The following is a 24,055-nucleotide window of genomic DNA, read 5'->3' as shown; positions in this document are numbered from 1 at the left end:
AGCATTCTCTTTTATTAATCAGTTTTTTTATTTTTATTTTTTATTTAATGAAAGAGGAAATCTCAACATTAAGACTATTGTGAGCCTCTATTCTAGCAATTAAGCATTACATTTAGTATCAAATATTAGTAACGCACCTCAAATAAAAATTAATATCTCTACAATTGCAAAAGGAAAGCTTGCGTTATAAAAGACTCAGTCACCATTACATTGTAAACAAACTCAGTTAATCTGTGTATTAAAGTTGGAGGATTAAACGCCAGAAGAAATGTCAAGCAAACAAACTTTATTAGGTTAACTAACTAGCTGTTTAAAGTTGCATCCCACAGACCAAAAACAGCAGAAGACATCAGTATACAGTGAAGGAACCCCCAAGCATTAAAAAAAAAGGAAAGTGCTTTATAAATAAGAGACTGGTCAACTACACCTCAGTTTACCATATATGGACAATTACGTTGGCAATCAGCTAGAAACCACTAACTGGACCAAATTAAACTGTCATTTAATTGAATTTGGCTACTGTGTACAAACCAATTGTGTTATTGCTGGATTTCTCTATTATTGCTGTACAACGTTTATAATGTGCCTAACCTTGCTAAACTGTTTAACCAACACACAGGTAAAAATCAACAAACCAATGGCAGCAAACAACGTGAAGGCAAGAAAAAAAATGGTTAAAAAATTAAGTTACATAGTAACTACAAATTGGGTACAGAAATTCCCTGCTAGTACCACCCAAAGAATAGTGCATGTGTGAGCCCAAGATCTTGCTCTGTCTGAGTGCAAGCTCCACATTATCACCCTGCTTACTCTGAGTGTTTGCTTTGAACATACAAACGGGCATAATGGGTCAGACCCATGGTCCCATCTAGCCCAGGAGCCTGTCTTCCGATAGTGGACGGTGCCAGGTGCTTCACAGGGAATGAACAGAACAGGGTAATTATTAAGCAATCCAGTCCCAGCATCTGGCAATCAGAAGTTAAGGACACCCAGAGCATAGGGTTGCATCCCCGACTATCTTGGTTAATAGCCATTGAAGGACCTATCCTCCATGGATTGATCAAATTCTTTTTGAACCCAGTTATACTTTTGGCCCTCACAACATCCCCTGGCAATCAGTTCCACAGGTTAACTGTGTGTTGTGCAAAGAAGCACTTCCTTCTCTTTGTTTTCAACCTGCTGCCTATTAATTTCATAGGGTGACCCCTGATTCATGTGTTACGTGAAAGAATAAAGAAGACTTCCTTCATACAACTCATGATTTCCTGGACCTCTATCACCCACCCCCGTCATCTCTTTTCTAAGCAGAACTGGACCAGGTTTTTTTAAATCCCTTATCCTGTGGACGCTGTTCCGGCCCCCTAATCATTTTTCTTGCCCTTCTCTATACTTTTCCCAATTCTACTCTATATTTTTTGAGATGAGGTCAGAACTGCATGCAGTATTCAAGGTGTGGGGGTACCATAGATTTTAAAAGTGGCATGATGCTATTTTCTGGCTTATCTGTCCCTTTCCTAGTGGTTCCTCACATTTTGTTGGATTGCCGCTGCACACTGAGCAGCTTTTTTCAAAGAACTAGCCACAATGACTCCCACGATCTTTCTTGAGTGGGACTAGCTCATTTAGATTCCATCATTTTGGGGGAACAGTTGGGATTGTGCTTTCCCATGTGCATTACTTCGCACTTATCAGCATTGAATTTCATGTGCCATTTTGTTACCCAGTCAGCCAGTTTCGTGAGATCCATTTGTAATGCTTCACAGTCAGCTTTGGACTAAACTAGCTTGAGTAATTGTGTTTTGTCTGCAAACTTTGCCACCTCACTGTTTACCCCCTTTTCCAGACCATTTAGGAATATTTGAAACATCACTTGTCCCAGTACAGCTCCTTGGGGGAACCCCACTATTTACCTCTCTCCACTTAGAAAACAAAGGGTAGGACGAGTCAGTTTTCAATCTTTTAACCAGTTACTTTTGCTAGCTGCTCTTCAAAATCTTTCTGGACCTACCTTTTCCACTTGACTTGCCAGAGTTTACGCTCCTTTCTATTTTTCTCAGCAGGATTTGACTTCCATAAAGGATGCCTTTTTGCCTCTAACTGCCTCTTTTATGCTATTGTTTAGCCACAGTGGCATTTCTTTGGTCCTCTCACTTTTTTTTTTTTTTATTTGGGGTATACAGTACATTTCATCTGAGCCTCTATTATGGTGTTTTAAAATAGTTTCCATGCAGCTTGCAGGCATTTCACTCTTGTGGCTCCATTGAACTAGCCTTCTCCTTTTTGTATGTGTCCTTCCCCTTTTTGAAGCTAAATGCTACCTTGGTGGGTTTCTCTGGTATTTTCCCCCCTATTGGGCTGTTAAGTTTAATTACATTATGGTCACCCTTACCAAGTAGTTTGGCTCTATTCACCTCTTGGACCAGATCCTGTGCACCACTTAGGATGAAATCAAGAATTGCCTCTCCCCTTGTGGATTCCAGGGCTAGCTGCTCCAAGCAGCAGTCATTTAATGGTGTCTAGACATTTTCTTACTGTATCTCTTCATGAAGTGACATGGACCCAGTCAATATGAGGATAGTTGAAATCGCCCAATTATTACTGGGTTTTCTGGTTTTAGAGCCTTTCTAATTTCTCTCGGCATTTCACTGTCACTGTTCCCATCCTGGTCAGGTGGGCGGTAGCATATCCTTACTGCTATATTCTTATCATTCAAGCCTGGAATTTCTATCCACAGAGATTCTATGGTACAGTTGATTCCTTTAAGATTTTTAAAGGAATCTTTAATTTTTAAGATTTTACTATATTTGACTCTATGCTTTCTTTCACATACAGTGCCACTCCCCCACCAGCACAATGTACTCTGTCATTCCTATATATTTTGTACCCTGGTATTACTGTGTCTCATTGATTATCATCATTCCACTGAGTTTCCGTGATGTCTATTATATTAATAGCCTCCTTTAATATGAGGCACTCACGTTTACCCATCTTTGTATTTAGAATATTAGCATTTGTACGCAAGCACTTATAAAATGTCAATATTTAGTTTTCTGCCTTCATGGGATATAACTGAATGGGACTCTTTTTTTATTTGACTCTTCAGTTCCTACCTGCACTTCATCAGCTTCTATCCTCTCCTCTTTATCAGGATATAGAGTATCCCCTTTAAATTAATCCTCCCCTAAGGGATGTCTCTGTCTAAACACTGTGCTCTTCTGCAGCTATTGGCCCTTAGTTTAAAAACTCTATGACCTATTTTAATTTTACATACCAGCAATCTGGTTCCGTGTTGGTTTAGGTGGAGCCCATCCTTCCTGTATCGGCTCCTCCTTTCCCCAAAGGTTCCCCAGTTCCTAATAAACCTAAATCCCAACACCAGCATCTCATCCATGCATTGAGACCCTGCAGTTCTTCCTGTCTAACTGGCCCTGTGTGTGGGACTGGAAGCATTTCAGGGAAAGTGACTATGGAGTTCCTGCACTTCAATCTGTTATCTTGCAACCTAAATTTGGCCTGCAGGATCTCTCTCCTACCTTTCCCTATGTCATTGGTCTGACACATACCACAACCAAGGGCTCCTCCCCAGCTCTGCACATGTGTCAATCTAGATGTCTTCAGAGGTCCACATCCTTTGCAACCAGCAGGCCATTCACCATATGGTTCTCCCAGTCATCACAAAACCTATCGATATTTCTAATAATCTAGATAATACTTAGTCCTGCCATGAGTGTAGAGGACTGGACTAGATGACCTCTCGAGGTCCCTTCCAGTCTTATGATTCTATGATTACCCATCTCTTCCCAATAACTAGGGTTACCTCCCATGGAGGAGTATCCTTAATGCGAGAGGATACTATGTCTTTACCTTGAAGGAGGGTCCTAACTCTGGGATTTTTTCCCTACACTCCAGCTTGGTGTTCTCCTTCCCGGAGACTTTCAAGCATGTTCTTGCATGTGGCTCACAAACCTGCTTCCTTGTGATCTGCCTCAAGTTCTGGTATTGCAGAATGGGTGCCAGGCACTACTTTCACTGCTTGTGCGATGTCGTGAAACCCACCAGCAAGCTATACTTCACAACCAGCTGATCATCTCTGTTCACACTCCCTGATCCCGTCAACTGAGGAGAAAGTTTGCATTGTTACGCATATTCTTTGAATCTGATATGATCTTCAAGTCTCGCTTTGGTAATGGTGTTACCACAGTGTGGTTCCAAAGTTCTTGCATTTGGACATTCCCCTTGTGGGCTCTCTCACCAGTTTTCATTGATTCTTCATTTGCACCAACAGCAGGGTATTGACCTTTTAGTCGAAGGATAAGTGTTCAGTAGCTGATCAGACAGCTCCCCAAAAGTTTTTCACTTGGCAGGGTTGGTGCACACCGTCGGCAGAATCCTTGTGACGTCAGTAATAGCTAATGTTGGCTCACAGGAGTCTGGTAGCTCAACCATTGATAGATTTTTCTCCAGCCAAGACAACGTGCTGCTCTTTGGGGTCTTTCTTAGGGCTTGTCTACGCTACCGCGGGTGTTCGATCTAAGATACACAACTTCAGCTACGTTGTGCAAAAGGGGCAGGGATGTTAAAGCATTGCCACGGCAGCACTTTAACGTGGGCTGTGTACGGGCTGATACCGTACCGGCTCCCTTTCACCCCTGTCCAGGGTACAATCTGGACTATTGGACAGCTGTGTCCCCTCAGTTCTCCAACATGGGTTGCCTTTTACGCTGCTTTGCTGTGAGTGCAACCACTCCTGGCTTGCTCACACACAGCCTCTAGCATGTAGACTACTCCCAGCTGAGTTAGATGAGTGCTCTTAGCTAGCCACTCCTGAATTATACTGTAGAGGGACACAAGCAAATTCCCAGTCCCAGACATGTCCCCAGAAATGTGCCCAGCTCTCTCCTTCTTGACAAGGAAAGCTCATAGAAAGCCTGTCATTTCATTAATAGAAAATAATATGCACAAATCTTGCTATCCAAATGGAGTTTCCCCAAACACTTCAATCCAAATACACACTGGTTTAGATAAAACAGGAAAATAAGTTTAACAACTACAGAAAGATCGATTGTAAGTGATTACAAGGAATGAGGCATAAAGGTCAGAAATGGTTACAAAGAAATAAAAGGTAAAACGCAAACTAATACCTAACCTAACAAGTTAAGTGAACTTAGAGCAAGAAGCTTTCTCTCACCATAGGCTTACAACAGTCTGGCTGGATTCCTCCCAAACCAGGACCCCTCCCCAGGTACCGTGATGCTTTCTTTGTCTTTCAAACATTGTTGATGCAGTGAGTAGAGATGAGGGGAGAGAGGTGATTTGGGGCCTCTTTTCCTCATTTTTGTATCTTTTCCTCCTCTTTGAAGATCATCTCCAGCTGGAGTTCGGGCGACAGCCACTCTGTTTACCCCAGCTGTTCCATTGCCAAGATTCCCAAATTTCTCACTCACACCTTTCTTACTGCCAAAGAACGATTACTTAACCAGGTGATAGTCCATTTGATTATGCTGCCAGCTGGCTGAGGTGCTGGCTAGCCTTGGTCTCTGGGCAAATAGTTTGAAGCTGTTTTTCTAAACTTGGAGCATGTCTCAGTAAAATCACACAGTAGAATCTTATAATTTTACACACAAAGTTGCCACATGCATTTTACCAGGACAATACTGTTCAGCAGATTATGGGCTTTTAAATGATACCCCACAAGGCATACTTTGTACAAGAGTGATCATGGTTTTGTAAAAGTGGTGAGCATAAGGGTACAGACTGTCACAGGGGGCATTCTCAACAGCCCTTCAGCTTCACTGCAACAGTTTCCTAATTCAGATGGGAAGCCAGGGCTCTCACCCACAGTCAAAGGCCCCCACTCCCTCCAGACATGAAAAAACTAGTTCTAGCCAAATGATCCAGGCGAGCACCTGAACTGGTGCCAGAAGAATCTGCCATTAACTCCCAGTTATTACAAGGGCTTCTTTATTCCATTTATGGACAGGTATTTCTATAGCATCCTTCCCCATTTGAATCCTCACATTGAATCCCCATGTGAACACTCACAACAGGAATCCAGCAAAGCTTAGCTATGGCCACTAGGACCTCCCTTTAGCTGGCTGGAAAGGAGGCTCATCCAAATCACTAGCACCCAGAAAGGGCAGGTCCCAGCAGAATGGCCTGAGCTGGCTGTAAGCCATACTATGACTATATTGCCTCTTTGCCCTAATACTTGGCCTCCAGAACAGCAGAGAGTCTCCTGCAGTGATAGCAAAGCAGCCACACAAGGGATTGTTTATGGAAAGGTTTTATTGTTAGTACTAAAATCAGATTGCTAAAAGCACTGGTAGTTGGGTCAGAGAACTACACTATAGGGAGGGTGGGCAGGTTGGCTCAGCCGCTGAGCCTGTAACCTCAGGGCACTGGTTTCTGGGCAGCCCAGCTCAGGAGCGACTGACTGATGGACTCATTCCACACAACAGCTAAGTGTTTGCACATCCCCTTTGCAGAGGTCAATTTTTGAAAGAGCCATCCAGGCTGTCCTACCTTCTGATCTGCTACAGCGCTCAGGCACACTAGCGGGGACAGCAAGGAAAAGCTTGCATGGTCGCTGCCCAGAGACTGCATGTGTGTCCAGTAGCAAAGTTGATTCCTTATTCAGACATGCCACTGCCACCCTCCTCCTGAGTTACATGAGATAAAATGCTGCTGATCTGCAAAGCTCATCCCTCTTGCAGAGCAAGGGTTAGAGACTCTGGAATCAGCCAGGGCAATAAAAACATTTGCAAACTCCGCTCTGTCCCCATTAACTTGGGCCAAACACAGCCTCAGAAGCCAGAGCCATCTCATGGCAGCGTGCAGGGAGGCTGCAAAGGGCAGCTGAGAGCAGGGAATGAAGAGCTATGGTCTTCTGAGGATTTTTAACCTGACCCTCAGGAAACTGTTTCAACCTCAGACTTCCCCCACTCGGCGTGTTCCCATCTCTCTGCCCAGAGCTGCCAGCTCTCAGCTGCAGTCACCAGCGGGTGCCCCAGCAGCTTCCAAGGGGTTCGATACAAAGTCGCCCAATTGCTGGGTCCTGAAGCTGCATTTAAAAAGGAATAAAACCCTGTAACCGAGCAGGGAGGCTGACGCCATGGCATCACCTTCACCATTTCATGGGGTGGGGGCTCTTGCGTCAGCTGCTTAGAGCCCCTGCAGCAAGCCACCTCTGAGAAGGGATCTAAGAAATAACGCAGCGGGCACGTCCGCTTCAGAGAAGAGTCACCCCAGCAGCTGCTCCCCGCGCATCTCCCTCAGCACGTGCAGCAGTAGCAAGCGAGCTGCCATCTGAGTTACTCCAGGCTGAAGCGAGGACAGATGCCATGCCAGACCAGTCATTCAGCCTTCACCCGCCTGGATCTTGGGGCAACAGTAGCTGTTCCTAAAAAGACAGGAGAGAAAGTCAGAGCAGTGAGAGGGCAAAGTTTGACAGTCAAGCTACCTGTTCCCTGCAGCAGGGGAAATTCACTTTCTCCCATGGGAAGACTGAAGGGGCGGGAAGCTGGGAGGGAGGAGGCGAGTGCCAATTGCTTCCTAATAGAACTCAGATCTCAGTCCTGGCCAGATCTGGGGCCCCAGGATCCTGTGTAAGATATCACCCACCCCAACCCACCAGTCTGCTATCCTGGTGTCCATTAAGGATTCACTCGCTGCGGACCCACCATCCCTACGGTCAGTGATTTGGTCACACAACACGTGCACAGAGAATTAGCTTCAGAGTTTCTAATTCCAGTGGCTGGCCAACAATCCTACAGCATGTGGGTGGTTGATGGGGCTTCCCTTTCCTTGCAGAACACAAGCTCTTTTATTCCACTTTTGAAAAAAAGCCTGATTGACCTTGACCAGCATAAGCCATCTGGGCTTATCCCCCTCCCATGCTCACGCTGGAGCCAGAGCAGAATTCTAACCTGTGCTTCTCCGAGCAGATGCCTGCCTCTTCTTATCTGCAGCAGGAGTTTTGCTTGTGGGAGACTCTTGGCTTGCCGAAGCTTTCCTTCTGGACCTGGCGTTTGGCTTTCTTGCTTTATTTCCCTTGGCGTTCTCAGCTCCTGGGACGAGCTCTTTCCCCTTCTTCCTGCCAGATTGCGTTGCTACCTTCTCTTGGCTGCTGCTGCCCTTCGAACTTCTCTTAGGCACCGGCTTTGTGACCTAGGCAGATGATTGAAATGTGCACTCTCGGTCACAGGGAAGCGACTTGAGCTTCTTCTGCACGTTTGAAAGTTCAGGGGAACCAGAGGCAAAGGCTGTTGTGGGAAATGCTGTCGCTGTTCTGGGATTGACCTTCAGATGCACAGGTTTAATCATCTGCCCTATGGAGTTTACTCCACACACATCAGCTGGGAGAAAACTGGGGCAAGTTTTAAAACGTAAGCTGCCTAAAGTCAGGCACCAAATGTGAACATTTGGCCTTGTTCTCCCTAAAGTTCTCCACCTCAGGAATGCACATCACCAGCTGTTCGCGCAGCCACTACTAACCCTTACAGTAAATGCTGAGAGAACATTTGGTGCCTTGCAAGGCAAAGACAGAGGTCACATCATTGGCTTTGGAGCACGGACCGTCTACTACTCTGTCTGTACCGCACCCAGCGCAGTGGGGTTCTTGGCTGGCCCTTAGAAAGAATCATATTTATTTTGATAGTGCCTATGTTACACAGACAGACAGAGAGAGGTATTTTGCAATCCGCCAGTCAGATATGCATAGGGATGTTTGCGGATTTGCAAAGTTTAACAACAAAGGGGAATAGATTAGCTGTTTCACCATTAACCCAAACAAGGGCAGTAGTACCAGTAAGATATGCCACAGCCTCGGGTCAATAGCAGCTGTATTTTGATTAAACGTTTTGCAGGGACTTTGCAGTTAAAAAAGCTGCATCTGTACCCACCCTTAAGATGCTTCCTTTCGCCAAGTTGCACAACTTCCGTTGTTCCAAAGACACTCCTTGATCAGCACGATCCTGTTAGCGATTTGTCTCTTACTGCGACATCGACATTTGCAGTACATTGCTCACTTTCAAACGTGAGATTAAATAATGTCTGGACAATAGAAGTGTGTTTCTTTAACCCCACCCCTGAGGCCAGCGGGCAACAGTTAGAACTGCCGAACCAGCAGAGACTACTAAAAAATAAAATAACCTGTTATTCGTGTACTGCGTCCATTTCATCCCGAGATGAGCTTAATGAGAGCGTGGGGTTGAGATCCCAGCTATCAGAATATCTCTGGGATGAGGAGCCTCTCTACAGAGATGTGTGTACAAACAGAGTGTAAAAACATGCACACATGTGCCTAGTGTCAGGATACGTGTCAGTAAAGTGTCCATGACTTAGGGGGCTAGTTGAGAGAGGCAGTATTATCTAGGGTAGTGTTTAGAGGACAAGAGTGCGAGTTTGGGTTCTATTAGTCCTGATTCACCGACCCCTAACGGCAACACATTGGTCTGTCTCTGTTCTACAGTTTTCTCATCTGGGAATAATGGGCGGCTGCGAAGGCTGAGGTGGTGTTTAGCTTCTTCCATCCAAAGATCCAATGACATGCACAATGGGGGCAGCAGGAGAATGACTCTGGGAGTAGAGGGGCCCCCATAAACACTGAGAGTTACAGAAGACATCTAGACTAAGGCTCTGTACCTTTGGACTTGAAGGCTCAGGGTCAGCATTCACCCGCGAGCGCCTCTTGCGGGACTTTTCCCCTGCAGAAGAGAATGTTAAGATGACAGTTTAACTCTGGAGGCGAGAAAGGGGCCTGACTGCAGCTGAGTCAGAGGTCTAATCCCCAGCCCTCTTTTCCTCTGGGAAGCCATCCAGGGAAGAAAAGCTCCCACATCTGGTCTGGAAGCTTGGAGATGGTTCTGAGAGAGGTTGGACACAGCTGGCCTGGTTTTATGGACATCTTGCCTGGACTACACATGAACTGAGTGTATGGAGGGTGCTCAGAGTGGGCTGGTTTGCATAGCTCTCCCTCCACAGAGCAGGTATAGCACAAAGAATGACAGTGCTAGCTTCCCCACGTTCACATGCAAGGACACTTGTAGGGTACACAGGCCACTTGATACTGGGCTGCCAACAATAATGGGACCCTTGGAGACTCACTATCTCCTTTCACCCGGGCTGCTGAACTGCCACCCGGTGGTAATGATGCGTAACCACTACTGGATTCAGGGCAGTGAGCTAGAGTTTGAGAAGAGTGTAGCTTGTTTCCTTAACCTTAATAATTCCACAGCAAGCGAAGGATCTCCCTGCCTCTCCCAACCCAACCAGAAGCAAGAGAACCCTGCAAAGCATGGAAGAGTAAAGCTGATGTTCACCTTTCGGGGCCATAGGTCCAGGCTCCCCCTGCAAAGGAAGGCAGAGCTTTTAGACAGTGCCCTAACCCAATCCAAAGGGCAGTTCAACCCCCCCCCACCCCCCCAATCAGGCACCAAAGGTCTCAGCAATGCTGCCAGACCCAGCAGAGGGGCACCCGTACATTAGCTGGAGCAACAGACAGTGACAGAATGGCGTCTTGGAGCAGCAATAGCTCACTCAGAGTAGTGTAAAAGCCCAAACGTTGTCATCCTAGACTTGGCGTCTGTGGTGTCCATTTCTTACAGGTCTGCTTCTTGCGACCCCTCCTGCAAGTTGCCCAGGTGAGTGGGATGGGATTTCTTGAGCACATCCGGTCTCCTTGCTGGTGAGTGGGAGAGATCTCTGAGTCTCTAGGTGTAAGGACAAGGCCTTTTCTTGTAGCCATAGGGTAAGGCCTAAGGCCTTTGTCTGCAGCCATATTAAGAGAGCAGTAGCCATTAGCTATGAAACAGGAAGTCACATTCCATCTAAATTACATTAAAACAATGTAACATCGGGCTGTGTGACATTATTGACATGAACTGGGACCGTATAGATCATTGTTGCAACCAAGGTCCTGTAGTGGCACCAAATCTTGTATAAAGGGGGTCAAATAAGGTGTCTAAGACAAGGTTATGGTTTGCTGGTTATGATTATGCTATCTGTATGTGTGTATCATTTTTGTAGTTGAAGTTATGAATATTGGCTCTATACTGTCTGTATTTCAAACTTATGCTATGTTTCTGGGTGACACTGCAGACGAGTTGGTGTCAGCTCTGCCTAGCCTGCTTGATGGCCCATTAAGGACCATCAGTTATACAACTGACCCACTGAAAAAATACACCTTGGGACTCAGCAAGGCATGCAGGGACATGTCTATGGACAGAACTCTGAGGTTTTTCCATGCCCCTGTGATGGACAGCTTGTCTTTGGGACAAAGAAAGCAGAGACCACATGGCAAGAGACTATAAAAAGCTGCTGCAGCTCCTCCATCCTGTCTTCACTCCTGCTTCTTACTTCTGGAGGGATTTTGCTACAAACTGAAGCTCTAAACAAAGGACTAATGACCCATCCCAACTGTGGATGCACTCCAGAGACTTGATTTGAACCTGCAGTTTTAGTTTATTCTATCACTGTTACAAGCCTGAACCAAGAACTTTGCCATTACTGTATGTAATTGATTCCATTTAACCAATTCTAGCTCTCATCTATATCTTTTTCCTTTTATGAATAAACCTTTAGATTTTAGATTCTAAAGGATTGGCAACAGCGTGATTTGTGGGTAAGATCTGATTTGTATATTGACCTGGGTCTGAGGCTTGGTCCTTTGGGATCGAGAGAACCCTTTTTCTTTTACTGGGGTATTGGTTTTCATAAGCACTTGTCCCCATAACAAATGGCACTGGTGGGGATACTGGGAAACCGGAGTGTCTAAAGGAATTGCTTGTGTGACTTGTGGTTAGCCAGTGGGGTAAAACGAAAGTCTTCTCTGTTTGGCTGGGTTGGTTTGTCTTGGTGTGCACAGAAACCCCAGCTCTGGGCTGTAACTGCCCTGTTTTAAGCAATTTGTCCTGAGTTGGCACTCTCAGTTGGGTCCCACCAGAACCAGCATAGTTACAGGCTGTTAAGAAGGAGATCCTGTCCTAATAGCACCCACTATCACCAGATAAAGAAACTGATCTTAAGATGGTTAAAGAACATTTAATCTGACAGCATTCTGTCTGGCAAGAAATCACTTATCAATAGTTGTGGGTGTGAAATAGATTCATAGAGTCATAGATATTTAGGTCAGAAGGGACCATTATGATCATCTTGTCTGACCTCCTGCACAATGCAGGCAACAGAATTTCACCCACCACTCCTGCAAAAAACCTCACACCTATATCTGTGCTACTGAAGTCCTCAAATCGTAGTTTAAAGACTTCAAGGAGCAGAGAATCCTCCAGCAAGTGACCCGTGCCCCATGCTACAGAGGAAGGCGAAAAACCTCCAGGGCCTCTTCCAATCTGCCCTGGAGGAAAATTCCTTCCCGACCCCAAATATGGCGATCAGCTAAACCCTGAGCATATGGGCAAGATTCATCAGCCAGATACTACAGAAAATTCTTTCCTGGGTAACTTGGATCCCACCCCATCTAATATCCCATCACAGGCCATTGGGCCTATTTACCATAAATATTTAATTACCAAAACCATGTTATCCCATCATACCATCTCCTCCATAAACTTATCGAGTTTAATCTTAAAGCCAGATAGATCTTTTGCCCCCACTGCTTCCCTTGGAAGGCTATTCCAAAACTTCACTCCTCTGATGGTTAGAAACCTTCGTCTAATTTCTAGTCTAAATTTCCTGGTGGCCAGTTTATATCCATTTGTTCTTGTGTCCACATTGGTACTGAGCTTAAATAATTCCTCTCCCTCCGTGGTATTTATCCCTCTGATATATTTATAGAGAGCAATCATATCTCCCCTCAACCTTCTTTTAGTTAGGCTAAACAAGCCAAGCTCCTTGAGTCTCCTTTCATAAGACAAGTTTTCCATTCCTTGGATCATCCTAGTAGCCCTTCTCTGTACCTGTTCCAGTTTGAATTCATCCTTCTTAAACATGGGAGACCAGAACTGCACACAGTATTCCAGGTGAGGTCTCACCAATGCCTTGTATAACGGTACTAAAACCTCCTTATCCCTACTGGAAATACCTCTCCTGATGCATCCCAAGACCGCATTAGCTTTTTTCACGGCCATATTACATTGGCAGCTCATAGTCATCCTATGATCAACCAATAGGTCCTTTTCCTCCGCTGTTACTTCTAATTGATGCATCCCTAGCTTATAACTAAAATTCTTGTTATTAATCCCTAAATGCATGACCTTACACTTTATTGTTTTGTCTTTATGGACCCCACGTACCTATTGTTTGTCTGTATGATCTTTGTCTGGTTCTTTGATTGTTTCTATCTTACATAATTAATTTTGGTAGGTGTTAATTAATTAAGGTAGTGGGGTATGATTGGTTAGAGAATTTTGTTACAATACGTTAGGATTGGTTACTAAAATTTTAGTAAAATGATTGGTTACGATATAGCTAAGCAGGACTCAAGTTTCACTATATAAATTGGGGTCCAAAAGGAAATTCTTGGGAACCAACTCCAGGACACAGCCCCAGGATCAGAGCTGCCAGACCTCACACACTGCCAATCACAGCGTACAGAAACTGGAGTCCCCCAGATGACCTGATCCTGACTGGCCATCAAGAAAAGTTCATCTGTTTTATTGGGAGTGGTGAGCATTGTATGTGTAGCACGTGCATTCTGTTTTGGTGATTGTTAATAAATAGAGGTTAAGTAGGATACTACTGTGTAAGGCTCTTTCACTGGTAAAAGACCCCATAAACCCACAAAAGATTAGGCCCTGAGTCCAGAGGGAATGAGTGTTTGCTCTGAGCCCAGAGGAGTAGAGCCCAGAGCCCACGGAGTGCCTAAATTAAGAGGGTTACGCCTGAGCCCTAGGAACTAGGTAGATGTGGGTGCCCTAGAGTGTGCAAGTGACAGACAATTTTGTGCGGGTAACAAAGGGACAGACTTTGTGCTAGGCTTAGCCAATGTCTCCTGGTGATGAAGAGCGGAAGGGGCTGGGAGAAGGCCAGAGCCAGATTAATTCTCTCCTGTGGGCCCGGGGCTATTAGATTTTCCGGGGTCCCTGGCGGTTTGGAGTGGGGGAGTAGGCTCAGGGCTGGGGCAGGGGATTGGGGTGCAGGGTGTAGGCTCCGGCCGGGAGGCGCTTACCTCGGGCAGCTCCTGGTCGGCAGCGCAGCAGAGCTAAGGCAGGATCCCTGTCTGCCCTGGCTCTGTGCTGCTCTGCTCCCCGAGGTGGCTGGCATGTCCAGCCCCTAGGCAGAGGGGCCAGGCCGCTCTGCACGGTGCACCCTGCCTATGCACGCAGGCGCCACCTCCACAGCTCCCATTGGCTGCAGTACCTGGCCAATGGGAGCTGCAGAGCTGGCGCTGGGGGTGGGGGCAGCGCGCAGAGATTCCCTCAACACTCCCTGCCTTGGGGCCGCAGGGGCACATTGGCGAGCCGGCGCTTGCAGCTCCAGGCCTGGGGTAGGGCACCAAGGCTCAGGGACCGGTGTTCAGACTGCGGTGTGGAAACTGGCTGTGGGCTGGATGAAAAGAAGCAGCGGGCCACATCTGGCCCACGGCCTGCGGGGGCCCCCTTAGCCCAAGCCCATGGGCTGCAGCCCCTAAAGCCCCTGCATTAATCCGGCCCTAGGGAAGACGGCCTGCCAGTCTCCTCTTACAGCGGGGTCCAGGCCCCACAGTAGGGACAGCAATCATGAGTCAAGCCTCTCTGAGTGCAAGGCCACCGCAGTTCATACCTGAAACCAGATGGTCCTACCATTGCCATCACGCAGCGACCTCATGCCAGGGACACAGTAACACTGCAGCCACTCCTCAAAGGCCGTGGTATCATCAGAGGGCTCCGGGCCGTAACCCTTCCCCCCTGGTGGGACACAAAAACGAGCATCAGGGAAAACTCTCAGGTCCAAGGTTCCCCCTGCAACTCCAGAAGTGAGGGGTTGATCTGCTGTGGGCTTTGCTCTATGCTACAGTGACCCCTGCTGGGGGCTGCAGCAATGCTCAGCTCCAGCTTTCTGAACCCTTCCAGGGGCTCTCTCTCACATACCCAACGTGGGATAGCTTGGAGATGGATTTGCACCTCTCCAGCCTGCACACATGCAGCTTGAAAGCATTCAGCTCTCTGGAGCTTGGTGTTTTTAAGGGATTGCCTCTATTTCCACACCAGCTGGAGACATCGACTGCTCCGATAAACCAAGAGGTCGTCAATTTCTCTCATATCAGGCCTCACTCGTCTGCATTTGCTTCCCCACCAATGTCTGCAGCTGTCTGGCTCGCTCACCACAGTCAGTGTGCAATGCAGTTAGCTCTGGTGGGGCGGAGGGGTCTGTCTGCTGAAATCTTCAGGGGCAGTCTGGGAAAAACCTACGGCAGGCTGAAGCAGAGGCAGACCCAAAAAGGATGCAAGACAGGGAAAATAATGGATGGACCATGGGGCCTCTCCTTGCTTAGTCCCAGAGAGGAAGACAGGAACACATCCCAGCTGGGACAGGGAGTGAAGTCTGTCCCCTGCAATCAACCGTTGTGTAGGGAACACTGAGCAGGGTGACAGAACATGCACCTGCGCTCCGCTCTTCAGCCAACAGGGCCACCATGGGTCTCTCCTATTATAGACTTTACAGTCAGAAGGGACCCTCAGGATCATCTAGTCTGACCTCCTGCACATTGCAGGTCACAGAACCTCATCCACCCACTCCTGTAATAGGCCCCTAATCTCTGACTGAGTAACTGATGTCCTCAAATCATGATTTAAAGACCTTAAATTACAGAGAATCCACCATTGACACTAGTTTAAACCTGCAAGTGAACCAGGCCCCACACTGCAGAGGAAGGCAAAAAATCCCCAGGATCTTGGACAATCTGACCTGGGGGAAAATTCCTTCCTGACCCCAAATATGGTGATCAATTAGACCCTGAGCATGTGGGCAAGACCTAGCAGGCAGACCTCTGGGAAAGAATTCTCTGTAGTAACGCAGAGCCCTCCCCATCAAGTGTCCCATCTCTGGCTGCTGGGGATTTTTGCTACTGGCTGATGACAATAGCTACCCATTGAAATCTGAACAATGGAAGTAGCTTTATAGGGGCCACTTGCGCACCCCACAGGGCACGTCTGGTGTCACCCTGCCTCTCACGTAAAGGCCCAGCCTCCTCCCACTGGCATTAAATGCCCAGCTTGAGCGCTTTCATTCGGTGCCCTTGCTTCCTGCTACCCCTGCCCCAACCCACCCGAGTAGGGCTCTGCCCTCCCCCTCCCCCATTGCGGAGCGTCTGCCCAGCTGAAGGCAGCAGGGATCCAACCCCAACCCCAACATCTCATTGCAACTCCTCCTGCTGGTGTGGCTGAGTCACCTCCATCACAGGCTCCCATGGCTCACTGCAGGGCAGGAACCCGGGGCTGTGCTCCCTGAGCTATCTCCTTACCCATGTCAATGACCTCCATGGGCACTGCATGGCAGAGCTCCAGCAGGTCAGGATTCTCCCGCTTTAGCTTCACTTTCTTGCTCAAGGTCAGGTCTGGACTCTGCTGGGTTTGAGAGGAGGAGATTCAAACAGACAGCCCAGACACAGCCCAAGCCAACCCTCTCCCATGCAACCCTTCCCCAGCCATCCAGCCCTTCCTCCTCCCAGCAAGGGTCGGCCCACCCTGCAATCCAAGGTGCAACTGAGCACGTGCAGGCATACCTGAGCCAGCTTGCTAATAGCCACCAGCATACACATCCAGGGTCCCAGGCAGGCTTGTATTCGGGTGCCTAGCCTGGGCGCCAGAGCCTCTCTGCTAGTTTTAGCGAGCCAGCTGAATCAAAGAGAGTTTGGGTATGTTGACCCGTGCTGCACTTACACTTCTGACTGTGGTGTAGACCCTACTCCAAACCGCTTTGTAGCTGCTGGTCCCACCCAAAAACCAACCAGCCTAGTCCCCTCCCAGCTGTCCAGCCCTTCCTATAAGGCAACTCTTCCACAGCTGCCAAGCCATCCTGCTCCTCACCCCTCCCCCAGATTTCCCTTACCAGAGGCCTAAACCCGCCCTGACTGCTCCAAGTCAGCTTCCTCTCCCCTCCACATGCTAAATGCTCCCTGTTTCCAGATGCCAGGCAAAATTCAGCCCTGGCATAAACAGGGCTAACTCCATAGACTTTGAAGCAGCTGCCCTCGCTGAGTGGGAATCTGACCTGCCTCTGTACAGTACCCACTTGCATACATCAGTCACTTTACCACTCCACGCAGGGCTGAATTTAGCCTGGCAGCTTTGGAAGGCTAAAGATCCCTTATGGCTGGGATGCATCACTGACTACACTGCAGGTGTCTGTAACTTAACTACAGAGACAGGCCGGGGGAGGGGGGGGGAGGGAAGGGAGGAAGGCCGGTCAGACAAAAACACTATTTGGGTTTTTTTTAAATAGCTACTTCCCCTCCAGAGGCCACACAGCACTAGACCAGAATAGTCAGATTTGGAGCCTAAACTACCGTGGTCCTCTTAGTTGTGGGTTCTTTTCACAGCGAACTAGGATCTTTGGCCCAGATCCCCAAAGGTATTTAGGCACCGAACTTCCCTTGAAATCAGTGGAAGTTTGGTGCCTAAATACCTTTGAGTATATTTGAGATTGGTCGGGGGAGGGAATGGTAAAGTGACTGAAATATGCAAGAGGCTACTGTACAAAGCAGAGCGCAGTCCCCCTCAGCAAAGGACGGTGCATACACAACACAGGAGCCATAGACGTATATGTCATGACAGGCAGTCATGGTCCATCTGGCTCAAGATTTGCAAACAAGTTTTACATGCAGCACTTTTGCAGAGCAACTCCTAGGAGTTAAAGGCAACAGAAGATAAGCAGACGTTTGCGTAGCATCTGTCCTCCCAAATGTGCTTTATAAACTAACCATACACATGCCGTATATCACACGAGGAAGCGAGTGATTCCTTCATGGAGGAGCCAAATGCAATCACTGAACTGTTAAAGCAAGTCTGAGTATGGGGAGGGAAGAAGTCCGTCTCCTTCTCAAGCTGCGCGGCTAATTGAGGAGCCAGAATGCAGTCAGCAGAGCTGGGATTTGGCGAGGGTGCTGGTGCTAACCTCCCTGCTTGGACAAGGTGCCAGAGGAGCTTTAACGACCACATGGGAGCAGGCCCTGTCTCACAGCTCTCCAGAAAACCACCCCTCCAAACCCCATGCAGGGGCATTGCCTGCTCCAGGCCTGACTCAGAGCCAACAACTAAATGGGCAGCACTATTGTCTGCACAGGTCACCCATCCAAGCCATGCACATAACGATCTGGCTGAGCATGAGGGATCTGACAGACTCCAGGCCATGGCAGTGTGGCCGCACGTCACGGGGGGTAAAGCCTGAAGAATTAAACTGAGATTCCCCTGTGAGAAGGGATTTTGAGAGACACAGAACAGGCCCTGAAGTCAGAGTGTCTGGCCTCCTGATTCATGATGAGGATCCTCCTCCAAGACAGCAGCCACTTCTAACAAGAACAAAGAGCAACAGGACCCAAACCAGAAGTGGTGGAAGTTCTAAGGTTAAAGCTACAACCTGTAACTGGGGCTGCAGAGGGTCCAAGAGCCACTGACACCATCACACCCCATGTGCTGCGATCCCCAGGCGCTACAGGGTGAGCACTGAACCCCGAGTTCTGTGTGATGAGCTGCAACATTTCTGTGCACGTGTGTAAGCCTTCTTCATCCTCCTCACCTGCTTCCGATGCTGAAGGGCCTCTAGCACCGTCCGAGCCTTTTCAAAGGGAGGGATCTTTAACCTAGGAGAGTCCATCTGTTACGTGAGGACCCCAACACAAATGCCAGCCAGTGCAAATGGAGTCCCGGCCTAAGGAGGGAGATTGCTGACGCAGTGGATGAAAGCATTGGCTTTTCACCTCTGAAGAGCTGGATGCAATCTACGCAGTAAAACATTGGTGCATTCAGACTACGGCATGTGGGCATGCTGTAATTCAGCTCCCCAGGCAAGGTCCCGGACTGAAAGTGTCACTGCAGGCCAAATCTGAGATGCCCAGCACATATAGGGCACTCAGAAAAAAAATAAAGGTCAGGGCTGTGTTGGTAGCGAGGGTAGTGCAGGAACTGCAAAGTACTCAAAGCTGAGGTGCACTGGCAGTGCTGTCTGTGGGTGCTTAGCACTGGAATGGATATGGGCTGGCTGCATTTCAGCAAGGGAAATGGAAATGGGTGGCCTACCAACAGTTGGATCCTTACATGGTGCTGGTCTTATAGCTACAGTGATGGGAATAACAAGGTCTGGCTATCTACTTAGTATGTAAAAGGGACCCTATACATGAGCACCTTATGCTCGCTAATGTATTCATCCTCACAACCCCTAAGGCAGTGCTAATATCTCCATTGTACAGATAGGGAAACTGCGGCAAACAGCAGCTAAGGGCTTGTCTGCATAGGGAGTTCAGACCAGTTAACTGAAGCTGTGAAGTTAAGGCACATCAGTGAAAGTGCATCATAAACCCCCATTTGGAGAGGCTCATTCAGAAGTAAAGTGGCCTTAGTTTGCTGTAACTGAATCCTCCTTGGGGGTTTTATGCACTTGACCTCCTGTGCATTAACTTCACAGCTTTAGTTATTTCATCTAAACTTTCCTCAGCGTCCCTGAGTAAACAAGGCCTGGTTTGTTCCAGGTCACATAGGGAGCCTGGGGTGGAATAGGGAATTGGACCCACATCTCCATTGGGCCGGCCTCCTCCTCTCTGCTCTGCACCCTGCTCACCTGTAGAGAATCTCAGCTCGGAGGTAGTTGCCAATCCCATTGAAAAACTTCTGATTTAACAGGGCTTCGCAGATGGGCTTGTTGAAAGCCTTGTCAGACAGGTTCCTCAGCACGTTCTCCCTGGAAGACAGCAGGGCCGGTCAGCTAGGGAGGAGGGGCTGGGGAAATGACCACCTCACTCAACCTGTGGTGTGCTTCCAACACAGTAACCAACATGTGAGGTGGGGTTGTTCTCCAGTGGGGTTTTCTGCTGAAGAAGGGTCTGCCTCCCGACACAAGCAGGGAGAAGTGAAACTAAAAATGATGGAGGCTATGGTCTAGCGGTCACAAGTGAAACCTTGGGGGATGGTTCTTATAGCAAGACTGTAAATATAGATGTGAACAGTCTGTGTAGGAGAGAGGAGGGGGCAGCATTAGACATCAAGAGGTGTTACAATAAGACAGGTAACGATAAAGGTAGAGGAGAAACCCTTTGGGAAAAGGTACAGGGATGACCCACTGTTTCCTTAGCAGGAGCAGCACATGGACTTGCAGTTCCAGTGCTGTAAGCTACTTGAATTCAGCCCCATAGGGAACGGGTTCCCGGAATGCAGCAGTTATAAAGGTATTCGATTGCAGGGAAGCAAATTAAGAAATTGAGTGTGATAAGAGGAAGCATTAAAGACCCATCACAGCGTGAAGAAGGCTGGAGGAACAGTAAGACACATCGCCATTAAAGCATCGAAGGCAGTCTAAGAGTCCGCTGAAACAGACGAATACAAAGAACAAGAAGGAGCCTTTGAAGAGTGGCTTTATGAAGGGCTGCTCTAAGATCTGCACATAGAAGAGCAAAGAAATAAGGGAACACCAACACGTAGAGTCAGGTGAGGCTTGCAGTGAAGAGACAAGGGTACAAGGAATGCTGCCAAAGGGAAATAAACATAAGTGGCCACACAGAAATGCACTGAAGAGGGAGTAGCTCATTCATCAAAGAGGAGAGGGATGAAACTAACAAGGACTCAATACCTGAGATATTGGAATCCTTTTATGCAATCTGCCTTTGACAAGGTGCTCAGGGAATTAACCAACAAACTCACCAAGCCTCTGATGACTGAATGGGATACAATTAGGGAAAGGAAGATTTAAGAATATGAGGGGTGAAAAGATTAGAAGGGAAGCAGTGGAAACCCCAATGCTCAGCAAATTAAAAACTAACCCTGAAAATCCACTAATGAACGTACCACATGGTACGTGGGCGGGCAGGCACGCGTGTGTGCGCCAGAGAACCCAATGACCCCTTTCAATCTCCAAGCTCTGTCAGTCTGTGATACGCCCTTCAGCTACAAATTCTACCTGTGAAATACAAAGTGGGCACTTTGGCCCACAGCCTCTAAGGTATTTAGGCTCTTCCAATAGAAGTTAGGACCCTCATTATCTTTGGGGACCTGGTCCTTTGTCCACCAAGCTACAAAGCCCCTCCTTGCCTGCCATGGGATTTTGCGGGTGTTAAAGTAGCTACAGCAGGGTTCTCGCTCTCTTGCACTATTTCACAACTGTAACAGACACATTAAGAGTGAAACATTAACTTGGACAAAACAATACAAGAGCTCAACCAAAGCCCTCTGGAAATCTGTCATAGTCAGTTAACAGGTCCTAACCCAGGGGATCTCCAGCTTTTTCCAGCCTCCCATTTTGCGTAACAGACATCTCCTCATGGACCTACCTCATTCTCAACCATTCAGCCTCCCCCGCTTGGTTCTCAACATGCTGAATTGCGTGGCTAGCAAGGTGGTCTGCATAGCCCTGGAGAGCCATTGCTGTGAGGGTTAAATAGCTCAGCTGTGCTCTTCCTTCTTGCAACACTTAAGAATTATTTTTGTGCTGTTCACTTGTTATATAAGAAAAAGCCACACAGTAGGATGTTTAAACCAAGCCTGTTCCCTTATTCATAGCGAGATCTCAGGGAATACAAAGCACCAGACAAACCAGACAGTCTTCAATCCAAGACAAAGTTTCCATAAACGTGAGCTAGAAATATCCCTGTAATGGCGAAAGACCCCATATTCTATCACCAGGCGCCACACAGAATTCACTGTTAGAGCATTGTGTTTATCATTCAGCCCGTGTCCCTGCCCATTCAACACACACTCCTGGTCAGTTTCTCAAGCAGAGATAAAAGGTCATGGTGGATCTCACCTGAATTTCTCATACTCCAGCATCACACATGGCCCTCGGTCCAGCTGCCACGTCCCGTGCACTTCCCACCGCCCGAAGCGCCTGAAATCCACGAAGCAGAGGGCTCGGCACGGGCTCTCCTTGGTGTAAAACCGCAGGTGGGCATGTTTGGGCAGCTCGGCCCCGGAGGTGAGCTTGAAGCTGCCTGACATTCCAAAGCGGAAGACAAGATCCATGGGCTGCTGGGGACCGTTCTGGCTCTGCCCCTCCCTGCCCCTCTCTCTGCCAGGGAGCGTATTCTTCTCCTCTTTGAGTGGCATCAGGGTCAGCTTGATCTCTTTGCCCCGCGAGGTGGCAGAGATCAGGTACGCGTCGCTCTCAAACAGCACCTCTGGGTTCTTGCTCACTTCAGACTTCTCCACCTTCCCTGAGAAGATGAGCCCTGCGCATACCGTGTTGATGTAGCAGCTGGCCAGGTGAAGCTCTGGGCCCTCTGGCATCTTAGACACCTAAAGCAAGACTCAAGCATAAGGCAGAGCAGCTACTGTAGCACGTGCATCTTACCAATCAGGGTGGGCAGCTCTCTCAGGCCCTGGCTTTGCTGGGCCCTCCTGGCCGGTGAATATGGACCCAACAGCAGGTGTGCAGGGGACAGTTGCAAGGCTGAGGCAGTGGACAAGGATACCATGGAGAATGGGTATTAGGGATGGGGCCACCGGGCCATAGGCTGAGCCACTAACCCATTCCATGAGGAGCCAGTGCACAGCCAGGAGATAGGCACCACCAAGCTGGCTGGGACCAGGAACAGAGATGGGCCCTGGGTCCCTGTGAGCCAGGAAGCTCCCCACAGGAGCCCCAGCACAGGGCCGGCTCTCTGCTCCAGCACAGGGCCAGCTTCCCCCCGCAGCCAGTGCCCCCCCCCCCCAGCACAGGGCCAGCTTCCCCCCGCAGCCAGTGCCCCCCCCCAGCACAGGGCCAGCTTCCCCCCGCAGCCAGTGCCCCCCCCCCAGCACAGGGCCAGCTTCCCCCCGCAGCCAGTGCCCCCCCCCCCAGCCCAGGGCCAGCTCCCCCCCAGCCCAGGGCCAGCTCCCCCCCACAGCCAGCTCCCCCCCCAGCCCAGGGCCAGCTCCCCCCCACAGCCAGGGCCAGCTTCCCCCCGCAGCCAGGGCCCCCCCCAGCACAGGGCCAGCTTCCCCCCCGCCAGCACAGGGCCGGCTCCCTGCTCCAGCCAGTCCCCCCCCAGCACAGGGCCAGCTCCCACCCCGCCCGGTTTGCAGGGGGCCTGGAGGCAGTTACACAACCAGGCACCGCAGCAGCCCGGCTCCGCAGTCCCCACCCACAGCCCCAGCACGGGGCCGGCTCCCCCCTTCCCCTCAACCTGCACCCCCCCGACCCGGCTCCCCAAAGCCTGTCCCAGCACAGAACCGGCCAGGACACCTGAGCTCCCGCTCGCACTGTCCGTCGGCAACCAGAGGGTTAAACAGCCCCTCCCCCCCACACCCCTGCTGGGAGGGGCGGGGCAACGCGGGGCACGATGGGAGTAGTAGTTGCAAAGGGGAGCTCCCGCCTACAGGGTGGGGAGCGGTGGTCTCCAGGCCCGCGTGGCTGCCTGGGAGGGGCTCGGGGGCAAGGGCAGGGAATGGAATTCTCCTCCTCCGCCCTGTGCCTTGTAGTCTATGGCTGGCTGGCTGGGGAAAAGCACCGCACAGGCCCCCACCCCCAACCATCTACTGCACAGCCCCCCTGCACCCCACTGTCCTGTGGCCCCCCCCAGAGCAGCTACCGCATGGGCACCCCTGCATCCCACCGTCCTGCACCCACCCAGAGCAGCTACCACACGGACACCCCTGCATCCCACCACCATCCTGCACCCACCCAGAGCAGCTACCGCCTCAGCAGCACTGCTGCCAGCTTCCCCGTGCACTGTGCGGATGGGTCGCCTCCCTGCCCCACAGTTAGATTTACCAGAGCCAGCCTACAGAGCAGAGTTATTCATAACCTACTTGCTGGGCACAAGGTCACAACATGCCCGAACTTCTCTCATAGAGATGATTCCTCTCTCTCCCCACCCCAGCACCATTTAATCTTGCCTCCAGCGTAAGCTTCAGAGACCGACAGAATGAAGCACACTGCTGTGTGGTAGCTGTAGTAACTTTTACCCTATCTTCTACCCCCCAAGTTACTCTTATCCATG

At 49.2% G+C, this 24,055-nt stretch overlaps 1 protein-coding gene across 5 annotated transcripts; it reads right to left on the bottom strand.

Moving 5' to 3' along the window:
• Window positions 1-6,267: 6,267 nt before the first annotated feature.
• NEIL1 (nei like DNA glycosylase 1) lies at window positions 6,268-23,494 on the bottom strand. 5 transcript variants are annotated; one of them, XM_037911492.2, is made up of 10 exons: window positions 23,299-23,494; window positions 21,883-22,370; window positions 19,708-19,827; window positions 18,670-18,733; window positions 16,397-16,499; window positions 14,716-14,840; window positions 10,320-10,347; window positions 9,643-9,704; window positions 7,926-8,166; window positions 6,268-7,399 (listed from the first exon to the last, which is right to left on the bottom strand). In XM_037911492.2, the coding sequence occupies exons 2-10, from the start codon at window positions 22,359-22,361 to the stop codon at window positions 7,353-7,355; spliced, it is 1,269 nt and encodes a 422-aa protein (XP_037767420.1). In that variant the 5' UTR covers window positions 22,362-22,370; window positions 23,299-23,494; the 3' UTR covers window positions 6,268-7,352. The 5 variants fall into 5 exon arrangements, with proteins under 5 accessions (XP_037767420.1, XP_043380554.1, XP_043380553.1 ...); XM_043524619.1 differs by having other exon boundaries at window positions 16,397-16,496; window positions 23,299-23,491; XM_043524618.1 differs by lacking the exon at window positions 23,299-23,494 and adding an exon at window positions 23,123-23,146.
• Between the last annotated feature and the right edge of the window lie 561 nt (window positions 23,495-24,055).

Source organism: Chelonia mydas, chromosome 10 (assembly GCF_015237465.2).
Source record: "Chelonia mydas isolate rCheMyd1 chromosome 10, rCheMyd1.pri.v2, whole genome shotgun sequence".
In the NCBI taxonomy this organism is placed as follows: Eukaryota; Metazoa; Chordata; order Testudines; family Cheloniidae; genus Chelonia; species Chelonia mydas.
The sequence above is the reverse complement of the archived record's forward strand: the minus strand, read 5'-3'. Positions and strand labels throughout refer to the sequence as shown.